General features: G+C 40.2%; 1 protein-coding gene across 1 annotated transcript; it reads left to right on the plus strand.

Annotated features, from left to right (window-relative positions):
* The first annotated feature begins 244 nt into the window (after window positions 1–244).
* Window positions 245–11,112, plus strand: LOC124650021 (alpha-L-fucosidase 2-like). Its single transcript, XM_047189587.1, has 10 exons — window positions 245–544; window positions 3,617–3,762; window positions 3,844–4,775; window positions 5,868–6,000; window positions 7,774–7,932; window positions 8,405–8,629; window positions 8,817–8,918; window positions 9,002–9,137; window positions 9,990–10,185; window positions 10,585–11,112. The coding sequence occupies exons 1-10, from the start codon at window positions 313–315 to the stop codon at window positions 10,889–10,891; spliced, it is 2,568 nt and encodes an 855-aa protein (XP_047045543.1). The 5' UTR covers window positions 245–312; the 3' UTR covers window positions 10,892–11,112.
* The last annotated feature ends 1,719 nt before the right edge of the window (window positions 11,113–12,831 follow it).

The following is a 12,831-nucleotide window of genomic DNA, read 5'->3' on the forward strand; positions in this document are numbered from 1 at the left end:
AGTATGTCAAATTTGTATGACATAAACTGTGTAGTGTTAAACAAAGTCTTGGTCAAAGTTAAACGCTTGCGCTTATTATTTTAGGGACAGGGAGAGTGCATGAATAGAGAGATGAAACCAATGGCAATAATCTATTTGTCGCTACTGGTTTCTCAAGACTACTACTAGTAGATTTACCTAGCTTAGCTCTTACCGGACAAACACATCCTAGATCCGCGCTCCACGCTTCACCTGTCCTGTCTGTCAGTCCTGATACCGCTTCCTTTGTAGTGTAGCTACGCCCGTCACTCCTCCTGGACGAGCTGTTTCCCCATGGATGGAGATGACGGCAACGACGCAGGCGGCGACTGGATCTGGGTGCGTCCACCGCAGGAAGCGGAAGCGGCCTCTGCGGCGGCGGGGTGGCCGGTGGAGGATGCGCGGCCTCTGAAGGTGGTATTCGCGTCCCCGGCAAGGTACTTCACTGACGCAGCGCCGATCGGTAACGGCCGTCTTGGCGCCCTGGTCTGGGGCGGCGTTGCCTCCGAGAGGCTCCAACTCAACCGTAATTATCCGACCCCCTTCCATCTTCTCAAGGCTTAATTTAATCTGCTGTAGTCCCACTCTTTAGTCAACATTTTACGCTTTATATTTTGAAAATGGATGTGTATTGCTTATGGCATAGTGTTCAGGTTACAACCGGACTACAATCAATCATGACCATTTACTCATCGCAGGGAGGGACTGATCCTTGTAACACACACACACACACACACACACCTCACTCTACTACCATACTTAGCTAGTTCATATCCCCCAAGCAGGGCCTGAGGATTAAAAATCCTCCAATAATCCTTTGCAAAACGTTTGAAGCAAAGATACGCTTTTATAACTCAATATTAGAAATTTATTACTCATCAATGTTAATATCAAGATTTTACCAGAAATTATTTTTTCTAGTTATTCTTTTGGAATATTGAAAATTATGGAGTCAACAGTTCGCTGAAATTAGATGACCAAACCTCTGAATATCACATCCCAATATTTGACCTGGTAATCTCATTAGTAAACAATACACAAAGCACGAGTTTGGTTTGATCCAATCAGTCTAGGCCATCCAAAAATGAACTAATCTAATGGACGAGAAAGTAAGTTGGAACACTGCACCTTATAATCACTCACAACTAATTGCACAATTATTCTCACCATATGTTTACATCCCCACGATATTTTAAATTCCATCATACTCTTCCTGTTCCACATGCATACTCACTGTTGCACATGGTGCTCTACCTGGCCCTTCTTATGGTTAAACATATATTTCGTCAAAACTTGATTCTTACATACTAGATGAGTATATGTACTTGTATAAATATTTTCAGAATTTTTGGAGGTGTCCCGTTTTCGATTTTTTTTAAAGGAGCTCCAGTGAGCTCGGGAGCTACAAACAGTTTTCAGTAGTATAGTCTATTTTACAGGAGCTCGCCAGTTTTGTTTCTGTCGAAAACTGCTGCAATATCTCTCATAACCTATTCTGCCCGCACGTCTATCTAATAATCTGAGTAGTGATCAATCAACTTCTGGACCTGTACCAGTAAGGCAGTAACCCACTTATGATGATGGATGTACCATCTTTCTTTTTATTGATTATGTTTTAGTACAGAGGACCTGGTTGGATTTGGAATCACAAGTATCAAAATCACGCAGAAATTAAGCATCCTTGCTTCTTCCAGTGCATGCCTTTTGAAGCATTTTTTTCAAGAAAACGCAAAAGAGTTGTGAAGCATTCATTTTCTTTGATCAGGTGCTTACAAGCAGCAATCCCAAGGCCGCAAAGGCAACATTGCTGGAGTAGGTTCTAACTTGGCACTTACTCTTGGTTAGCTTTACATAACCGGTGAATGAATCTACCCTTTTTTAAGTTACTTTGAGATCTGTAAACTTCAAAGCGTTTTTTTGTAGTAGATGCTAAGATGGTTTCATGTTGGACAATACAATAGTACATAACTACTCTACTGACCAGTATGTGAAGTTATTGTTTTGTTTTGCGTTGTAGCCTTGTAGGGTAGACCCCAGTGGTAATTAGATGCATTTTACTACCTCCGTTCCAATGAATAAGGCTTATATTATTTTTGAAAAGTCAAACAATGTAGAGTTTGACCAAGTTTTTACAAAAAATCATTAACATGCAAAATACAAAATCAATATCAATAAATATATTCATATGATATCTATAGAATATCATATTTGTCGATAGATTTTTCCAAAAGTTTGGTCAAACTTTACTTGATTTGACTTTTCAAAAAAATATAAGCCTTATTCATTGGAACAGAGGAAGTATATAACAGTTAACATCTATGGAGTTATCAGACAGGATAATCATACTACTTTGTTGCTGGAAAATTTTGGTCAAATTATGCCCACAACATTGTGATGTTACCTGAACTGATGGTGTAGTGAATCTGCGACTGGACAAGCATTCGACATGTGGGTTGGCTTCTAGTAGTGATACATACAAGTCGGTTTTTGTTCTGACGGTGTTACTACAACAAACAAAATGCACTAAACATATAATTAAAACTTTTTGGAACACATGCTGAAAGTTGGAATTTGAAATGACATATGTGGCAACCTGCACAACTTTCCTACTCGTATTACCTTCTGCCGCAGATGTTCATGCTCATGCGGTCGGTGAGCACACTGGAGGTAGAAAGTGAGTGTGTTGGAGTTGGATTTTCTCTCTCCAGAAAACACAAAAGCTTTTGTATCTCGATGCATTGGTAGAGAAAGTTACGTACAAGTCCTAAGAGTAACTTTACACCCATGTTTGCAATTCCACGCCTCTAGAAACTAACCCTCACCGCTGGAAGCAATTCAGCAAGGTCCTCACCCCCACCCTTGCCCACTGACGAGCCTCTGTGTTGGAGTTTAATGGAGAGACCGATGGACAAATAGCAAACGAGCGGAGAGAGGCAGTTTATCGAAGGAGATGGGTGCTGGAGCATGCTTGTTTTTGGGTGTTGTTAGATGTGGTGAAATCGTTGTTGATAGTGTCCAAGCATTGGATCAACCGGTAGATGTAGACAACAGTTGGCCACATATTTGTCTTCCGTGCTGTGTTCAATGGAAGGCTTCTTGATAAATACTAATCCTTTTCACATTACATAATGGGTGGATTGGGGAGGCTCTGATATGCATAGAAAAATAAAAAGTGAAGCCATACCTGGTATTTTATTATTGAATCCATCATCAAAGTTGGCACTTTTACTGGAAGTTGTATGGATTTGAAGTTCTGAGAACACTGCCTGAATGTGTACATTGTTCTGTAGATGCTTCATGCCAGCATTCATCTTACACTTTTCCATGACCATGGTATGGACCATATTTCTTGATCTTGCATGTGTTCTCCAAAAGTATAATGCGATGATTTTGTACAACTTTTCTGAAAAGATGATGTGGGAATGGAAGTCTTTTTTTTTTCTTGCTTCTGTTACAGTTTTCCTGTGAGCGAATGTCTTTTTTGTCTTGTTTGCCTAATTATGTACACCTTTCACATGTGCAGACTCATATTGGCTTTCTTTTTAATGATGTATATATTTGTAAACTTCATTGCTTCATCTTAAAACTGTTGGTGCAGACGACACATTATGGACGGGTGGACCTGGTAACTATACAAACCCCAAAGCTCCTGCTGTTCTTTCTAATGTTAGGAGCCTTGTTGACAAGGGACAGTATGCTGAAGCTACAGCTGTTGCTTATGACCTGTCTGGTGAGCAGACACAGGTACATATTTTGTTTTTTATGTTGATTGAAGAGCTGTGTTGCTATATCATTATTCAAACATTGCTTATGTTATAACTGTAGGTCTACCAGCCTCTCGGTGATATTAACATTGCCTTTGGTGAGGATATCAGGTATACAAATTATGAAAGATACCTAGATCTGGAATCTGCAACAGCAAATGTCACATATAATGTTGGGGAAGTAACATACTCAAGGGAACACTTCTCCTCGCATCCACATCAAGTAATTGCGACTAAAATCTCTGCAGACAAATCAGGAGCACTCTCATGCACAGTATCTTTAGCTACACCACTAGATCACCGGATTCGTGTAACAGATGCAAATGAAATAATCATGGAGGGTAGCTGCCCAGGAGAGAGGCCTGCGGGAGATGAGAACGCATTTGATCATTCCAAGGGAATTAGATTTTGTGCTATTCTCTACCTGCAGATGAGTGGTGCCAATGGCACTGTGCAAGTATTGAATGATAAGATGCTGAAACTTGATGGTGCCGACTCAGTAGTTTTGCTTCTTGCAGCTGCAACCTCATTTGAAGGACCATTTGTCCAGCCTTCTGAATCAACACTGGATCCAACAACATCAGCATTCACAACATTAAATATGGCTAGGAGCATGTCATATTCACAGCTGAAAGCTTATCACACGGATGATTACCAGAGTCTTTTCCAGCGTGTATCCTTGCAACTTTCACGGGGCTCTAATGATATGCTTGGAGGTAGCACTTCAGCTCACTCACCAGACAATATCTCTCAGGATACCGCGGTATCTGATTGTGCTATACAGATGGCTGCCTGCTCAAGGTTAAACGAGCTTAGTAATTCAGAGAAGCCTACGGTGGACAGAATTGTAAGTTTTATACATGATGAAGATCCTTCTCTGGTAGAACTTCTGTTCCAGTTTGGTCGCTATCTACTCATTTCTTGTTCGAGACCTGGAACTCAGATTGCCAATCTGCAAGGAATATGGAGCAACGACACTGAGCCACCATGGGAGTACGTTCTTACAACATATCTTGTCTTGCTTTGTTCCTTGCTCCAGTTTTATATATTTTTGGATACTATGCTTTAGACTTTTAAACTGGAAACAGCTTGAACTGCTCACCTGGGTCACGTTTTTTAGAGTTTGTGTATTAAGAGAATACATCATATAGTATTAATAAAATGGGGTATCAACTCACAATGGCCAACTCTGCGAAAATGGATTCTCCTTGCACACAGTTGGGTGCTACATGACCATTTTTGCATGACAAGCAACAAATTGTAAACAATTGAAAGGTATCATAACAATCTGTAGCTCTTCTGCATCAAAATGTTGAAAATATAGGTCGCAAATGTGAGAAGTGACCCTTTGTCTTGATATGTTTCAGAAAACTCAGGTAGAAGTTTTTGTTTGCACATTTTTGTAAGTTAGATAGGAACTGGTGTTTTGATTTAGTTTTGAGGTTTAGAGCTGTATTTGTTCCTTCTCTAGATTAATTATTACGATTCTCATGTATACACACTATGATGCTATCACATGCTAAGTCAAGCATGCTTTCCAGTGTGAAGACACTGTGAAGAGTTGGTGTTGTTAGTTGGCAGCAGTGATCAAACATGCACAGTCATTCCCTTAACAATTTGGGCAGTCAATTACCTTATAATCATATCGCCCAATGCTTTCCCATTATATTTATATAATCTTATAACAGGCGCTGTGCTCCTAACACTGTCACCCAAAACTGAATGCATATGAAGAAATCCACAGAAACTTTAGTTCCTACATTATTTTCTCAAATTTAGGTTTTGGGAACCTTTGTAAAAATCAATGTAACTAAATGTTTTGGGAACGATAATTGAATCATTGTTTTAGAATATCTGGTGCATTCGGAATAATGATCTACTAATAGTATTATCCATCTTGTATTGAAGTAATTTTTGTTGCGGGTAATGCTGGTTCCCTGTTTGTAGCAAGTTGCTGTTGAATTTACTGCAATATAGTAGTGTTATAATGTAAGTTATGTGCGAGCATATTGATGATATTATTTATTTTACTCTTTTCTGGTCATCTAAGTTTGATCACAATATATCTTTCCTTTCACTTTGCAGTGCAGCTCCCCATCCAAATATAAATCTACAAATGAATTACTGGCCATCACTTCCTTGTAACCTTAGTGAATGCCAAGAACCACTATTTGACTTTATTGGTTCCCTTTCAGTCAATGGGGCTAAGACATCAAAAGTAAGTCCACTTTCATGAAAGAATGTCTCTGAAAACTGTGTGTCCTCTACCCTGTATTTCTGTGAGTATTCCTTTTTGTTTTCCTTTGAATACTACTATTTCCTCGGGCGTTGGATCCTAGTATCCTACAGCACCGTTGCAGCCCAACAAGAAGAAACGGTGACGCCATGTATATGTGTACGGAAGTTACACTAATCTATCTCTTAGTCTTTACCTATTACTTATTTCCCCATAGAGTTTTGTTGACTCCAAACAACACATCAAGGTGATACAACACCCCAGAGAGTTCAAACCAGGCCTGTACGTCACATGATGCACACATACATAGTCTGAAAACTACATCACCATCCATGTTGGGTAAACTGTAGGTATATGGGTAGGATACACTAACTTAAATTGAAAATTCTACCGTGTAAACCAGGAACTGCTGCAGTAATAGATAAAAAATTACCACTAGGCACCCTTAACCCGTGAAGCGGAAATGGAGTCGATATAGCGTGGCAGTGCAGCGCAGTTGTACTACCTTCTCCTTGCAGTTCTCTCGAATGGTTCATCCAAGTGTCACAGTTGCAATGTCTCAAAGGTATCCACACGTTGAAGGATTAATGTCGCTCGCCGTTCTGCAAGATCGGAATGGGCTGCTTTGGGCGTGGGAGGAGTGGCAGGCTGGGTTTCGGGAACCTATGTGGACTGTGGATACGTGTATCGGTAATGGACAGATACGGTTACATAAATTCGGCATTTTCGAAAACCACCTACGGTGACAATGTTTTACAGTACTATTTCTTTTAATTGGCAAATAAATATGTGCAGTTGCAAAGTAGGAAACTAGGAACAGCGTAGTATATTGCCTCGTTGTTCAACTTGATGAAGCAACACTTACAAATGCACTAGAGGGCAAAGATACAATTTTTCGGCTTAATGCCTTTTTAGCCATTGCAACCTCACTTCGAAGTGTCATAAGAATGTGAACCATGACCGCTCCTGAACAGCTACACGAGATGAAACTATAGAGGCTAAGAGCTAGTGAGCTACGGTCGGTAGCATTAGAGACTAGATAGAGAGGGAGGAAGAGGGGAAGGAGCACCAGAGCTGGCAACGGTCATACCTTGCTGAAATCCCATCTTGATTGAAGCATGCTTCATGACAAGCAAGAAAGTGACCTTTATAGCTACCCATGAATTGTGTAGCATGGTATTATAAGCAAGTATTTTAGTACAGAGTCTCACAAACAAACATACTTGATGATCAATACAAAGGATGGCAAGCCAACAGTATTGTGGACTGGCTTTGCACTTTAGGGATATCCTCGCGAAGCCGGGGCAACCTGAAACCCCCACTGAGCCGTCCAGAAGCACAACTAACGAAATGAATTTAAGTGACATTGGTAACATGCCCTAGGAAACGAAATTTTCAGCGATTGCTATGTTTGCTTGGCTGCACATCCAAATAAGGTCTAAGCAAAACTTTGGCTACTTGATTTTTTCACAGGAATGTGGCGGACTTTAAGGCATTTAAACCTAGTACTTAAGTATGAAAGTGAAAGAACTACACCTTAAGAAACTGTTAAAATTGTACATCTTCTTAATGAGTCATCCACACAGCTCTATTAAATGGTTTGTGTGTATTAGATTCTTGAAGAATGTAGTTGGTGTTTTAACTTATTACTAGATCATATATATTCAGTTTAGATGTTCCAAATTGGCCTGTTGTATATTTTGGAACCTCCTATGTGAGGGAACCTTTTAAGGTAATGATAAATTTGCTTCACAGGTGAATTACGGAGCTAATGGTTGGGTTAGTCATCAAGTCACAGACTTGTGGGCGAAAACATCACCGGATGCTGGTGATCCTAGTTGGGCTCTATGGCCAATGGGTGGGCCATGGCTGGCTACACACCTGTGGGAGCACTACAGTTTTACAATGGACAAAGTGAGTGATGACATGGACACAATGCCGTCGAGTACTTATGTGCATTACTTTCTTGCATCACCCACAAATTTCGATCATACCTCATAGGTAGATATAAGAATTTATAGTTATCACTGGCTTAGGTTGGAGCTTAATCTCCCTTTCTGTTGCGGTTATGCTAGTCCTCTTATTTGTAAAGAGTTTGTAAAAAAGGAAATCTTAAACCAAATCAGAGGAAGCACTAACGAACTTGGATTGTGTCTAGTTAACTTGTACCAAAAGGTAATGGTGTTTAGCAGCTATGACTGGTCGATAGCATTGAAATATCCTCTTAAAAATATGCTCTGTGTTGTGATTGATGGATATTGATTTAGAGAATGTCAATATGTCATGAATATATATGGTGAATTCCACATTGACAGTTTTTTCGCAAACTGTTATCTCACCTAGAGATTGGAGAAGCAGCAGGTGTGATTCTGTTCTTTCTTTGCAGCAATTTTTGGAGAAAACAGCTTATCCCCTTCTGGAAGGATCTGCCTCCTTTCTGCTGTCCTGGTTGATTGAGGGGCAAAGAGGGTATCTGGAAACCAATCCTTCTACTTCCCCTGAGCATTATTTTATTGCTCCAAATGGCAAGCAAGCGTGTGTCAGCTACTCAACAACTATGGACATGTCAGTTATTAGAGAAGTTTTTTCAGCTGTTCTCCTATCTGCTGATGTAAGTCTTTTTCATTTTGTTCTTAAAGAAGACGGTTTTCATGAGTATGCAGATGCTTTATGATATGGATGACGTATATAGCTTTGCAAAAGTATAATGGACTTATAATGAAGCCCGTTTGAACATGTATGTGTATGTGTATGTGTATATGCTTGAAGCCATGATGGATTCATATGTTTCTTATCAGATTTTAGGAAAATCCAGCACTGATGTGGTTCAGAGAATAAAAAAGGCACTACCAAGGCTCCCACCAGTACAAATTTCCAGAGATGGTACTATCATGGAGTGGGTCAGTTAATATTTCTATTTGTTTATCTCTCAGGTGATTACATTCGTATGTTCAATTTCATAATACTTATCTTTTTTGCATAGGCGCAAGATTTTAAGGATCCTGAGGTTCAGCACAGACATGTATCCCATCTGTTTGGTCTTTATCCTGGACATACCATGACACTGGAGCAAACACCTGACCTCTGCAAAGCTGTTGCCAATAGTCTCTATAAAAGAGGTACTACCTTTTTGCTATATGAAAAGTGCAGTATTAGTTTTTTCCTTTTTTTTGAAGCTTTCAGACTTTAGTCTGGGTACCTTTCAAATGAAACCATCAAAATGAAAATATCAGCTTGCAAAGCTAATAGCTAGATCATGACCTCTTGAGACTCCCTCCTCACAATATGTACTCATCATAAGCCACGTCAGCCTTTTTCTGAGATTTGAGGGTTAACTGTTGAAGATAAGAGGAATGGGCATTGGGAAAGGTGTCAGTAATCCAGCATCAGCTTGAGTGCTGATCCACTTCATAGTAGAAGACTAAACAATGTATATCTGGATTGGATCAACTGCTGTTGTTCTCATGTAAAATTGAAATAAGCAGTAACCATGTTTCAGGATGATGATAATAGAATTTTGCTTTGTTGTGTATACACTTTAAATGTTGAAATTACCTCCTAGCCAGAATTTGTGTGAACTGCTTCCTGTGTGAACTGCTTCCAAGGGTTGCTGCATAGACATTTTATTTCAAATAATCTGATGGTATAACTAAGTTGAAGTTTTCTTATACAGTTTGCTTGTATGACGAGCTGTTATATTCTTACTTTTCAGTCTGATGAAGAAGTAGTATGTATGTATTATTGTCCACAATTACTCCCTCCGTTCCACGTTATAAGCCTTTCTAGCTAGCTAAAATAGATTGCTAAGCTAAGAAGGCTTATATTGTGGAACAGAGTGATACAACATACTGCTGTATGAATCTCAAATTTGTTGCATTTACGGTTAGTTCATGATATAGCCACGGTTTTAAGAACCCATCACTTTCCCTGTCTTTGCTGCCTGGCGTTGAATTCTTATTCTATTGTTTTAGGTGATGAAGGCCCTGGGTGGTCTACTGCATGGAAGATGGCTCTGTGGGCCCATCTTCACAACAGTGAGCATGCATACAAAATGATTCTGCAGCTAATCACTTTGGTTGATCCGGAACATGAGGTTTCAAAGGAAGGGGGTCTATACAGCAATTTGTTCACAGCACATCCACCATTCCAAATCGATGCAAATTTTGGGTAAACCAGACCATCTCTGCCGAATCAATCGTTTCGATCCGCTGCTTACCGTACTATGATTTCATTGAATCTTGAGACGTAAAACTACAGCTCTGTGTGACCAACCACCCAATTTACCAACTTGGTGAGGGTCAGCCATTAGGCATTACCTCGCGATGGATCTAAGCTGAAAACTGTTTTCTTTTCTCAAACACGCGCCTAAACAAACTGTTAACCACTTAGGCCATGCTTGGATTGAGCGTAGTTTTTTGTGCTCCCCGGTAGGTCGAGCGAACTGTAAGCACATAAAAACATTGTCAATCCAAGCATGCCCTTAAAAGGGATTTAAAATAATAGTGATCACCGTACTTACTTGTAGCAATCGATTCAATGTGTCCTAATGGTCTCCTCCTCTTGCAGATTCCCAGCTGCATTATCAGAAATGCTGGTGCAGAGCACAGGGAGTGACCTGTACCTGCTCCCAGCTCTACCCCGTGACAAGTGGCCTCAAGGCTTTGTTAAAGGTCTGAAGGCACGAGGCGGGTTGACGGTTAACATTTGCTGGAAGGAAGGTAGCCTCCATGAAGCTCTGCTGTGGTCTGGCAGCAGCCAGAATTCGCTTGCGCGGGTCCACTATGGCAGCCACTCTGCCACTATCGGCGTCTCTCCAGGTCAAGTTTACCGGTTCAACTCGGATTTGAAGTGCTTGAAATCCTGGCCACTCTGAGGATGTGCGTGTATTGGTTCTTCAATTGGAAAGCACAATCTCTTAAGGCAAAATTACCGAATCTTGTTAAACGTGGTGATGATTAAACTTCCGTGTGGTTAAATTTATGTTGGTGCTTTTCTTTAGGGACTTATCTTGAGCTGTACAAGGTGCTCTATTGTGTTCAGAAAGACTGAGTTCCTCGAATTTTCTTCTTAATAAAGGGCCCAAAATGCTCTACAGGGTGGCCGTTCATGTGCTGTTTTTTGTACATTGTATATTTTTTTTTTGCAAGAAACTTGTTCCTTGTATTAGATTAGCTCGAAGAATTACAAAGGATGGCACGAAGGCGTACACTAGATTTCCAAGAGACACATTCTTCGAAATTAACACTGATTTCTGTGTGAGGACAGTTTGGTGTTTGGGCTTTGATGGTGGATCTGCTAATATATCATGAGGTTCACGAATTGTCTTTGTGCTCGTAGTCTCAGACACTGTTATCTGAAGTCCCCCGTCGCACCTGCTATGCCATGAAGTTGAAATGTAGCCATTTGCCATTTGCATCTACTCCGTGTACATAGGTGTAATTTTTATTTTTTAGGACCTAGTGGCAAGTATCAAAGAAACTGAGGGGGGCTTCTTTTCGGCTTCTAAATGGCTTCTTTGAGAAGTCTTGTCTTCTAAACTTGTTTAAACTTCTAAATTAGTCTATTAAGTTCAAAAAAAAATTGGGAGACAGACTTTTGGAAGAAGTTCAGGGAGAGTAGATTCTAGGAGATGGATGTAGATGGTAGAGAACAACAGAGATTGAAACATAATTAAATTCACCGTATCACTGTGCTCATGTATTATAGAAATCCAACCTGAGCCGACTTAAAATCCATCATTTTTGCTTCTCCTCGTATGACAAACATTAGCAAGCATTATTTACGCTGAACAGGAAGCATTTAGTTCTCCAATCACTGAAAGCATTTAGTATATACTCCGACTACAAACTTGAAACGAATGGAAGGTTTCCACGCTTTGACCCTGGACCCTGAAGATGAATTCACATTGTCACAATACAGATGATGTGAAGTATTCCAAAATGGAGGATTCTAACCCGAGCAAGTATGTCAGCCAGCTTGAGGGTTACTTTGATTCATAGGATATGAAAACTATAGGAATATGATTGAGATGCGTTATCTACTCGCAGTTTATACTACACGATTTCTATAGGATTAGTCTGGTAGGATTAAAATTTCTAAGTTTTTCAAATCCTACAAACGAAACAAGCTATCTAGAATTTTTTTCTTAAGAAATTGAATCCTCCAAAAATCCTATAAGAATCCTTTGAACCATACAAGCTCTTACTGGTCGAAGAGGCACCGGTATTACCGCGAGAGCATCTTATCATGAGAAATGAAGCGCATGTAGAAGATGACCGGAAATCGTGTCTCTTATACAAATCCATTTTTAGGATATTCTTGGAAATAATTACTTGTTAGCAGCGGGGTTTACTCGATAATCAGGTTGGTTTTGTCCCAGTAACATTTTTAGCTGACTATATTTGTGGATTAGTAGTATCCATGGAGCTAGAACGTCAGAATTGAGAAAATAACTATCAATATACATTTGAGGCCTTGAGGGTACTATACTGATGACAAAACGCAAACTAACTTCTCAAGTCAACCCTCTTATGACCTAAATGGAACCTCACAATCACCTACGGCCACCCTTTGTCACTTGCCCCGCCGCGGCCGCCATGGAAGATGCGCACGGATGCACCCTCCCGGTGGTCCATGAGTCGCAGTTTTTCTTCTTGGTCTTCTTCTCTTTTTCGCCGGCAACATTTTTGTTCTTGCTATTGTCTTCTTTTCCAGCCTTCGAGTCGTCCGTGATCATCTTCGCGGCCTCTTCGCTGATCTTCCTCCGTACCATCTCTTGTCGCACATGTATTTGCGCATAGCTGAACCCCATAG

The sequence above is a fragment of the Lolium rigidum genome, chromosome 4, assembly GCF_022539505.1.
Source record: "Lolium rigidum isolate FL_2022 chromosome 4, APGP_CSIRO_Lrig_0.1, whole genome shotgun sequence".
Classification (NCBI taxonomy): Eukaryota; Viridiplantae; Streptophyta; class Magnoliopsida; order Poales; family Poaceae; genus Lolium; species Lolium rigidum.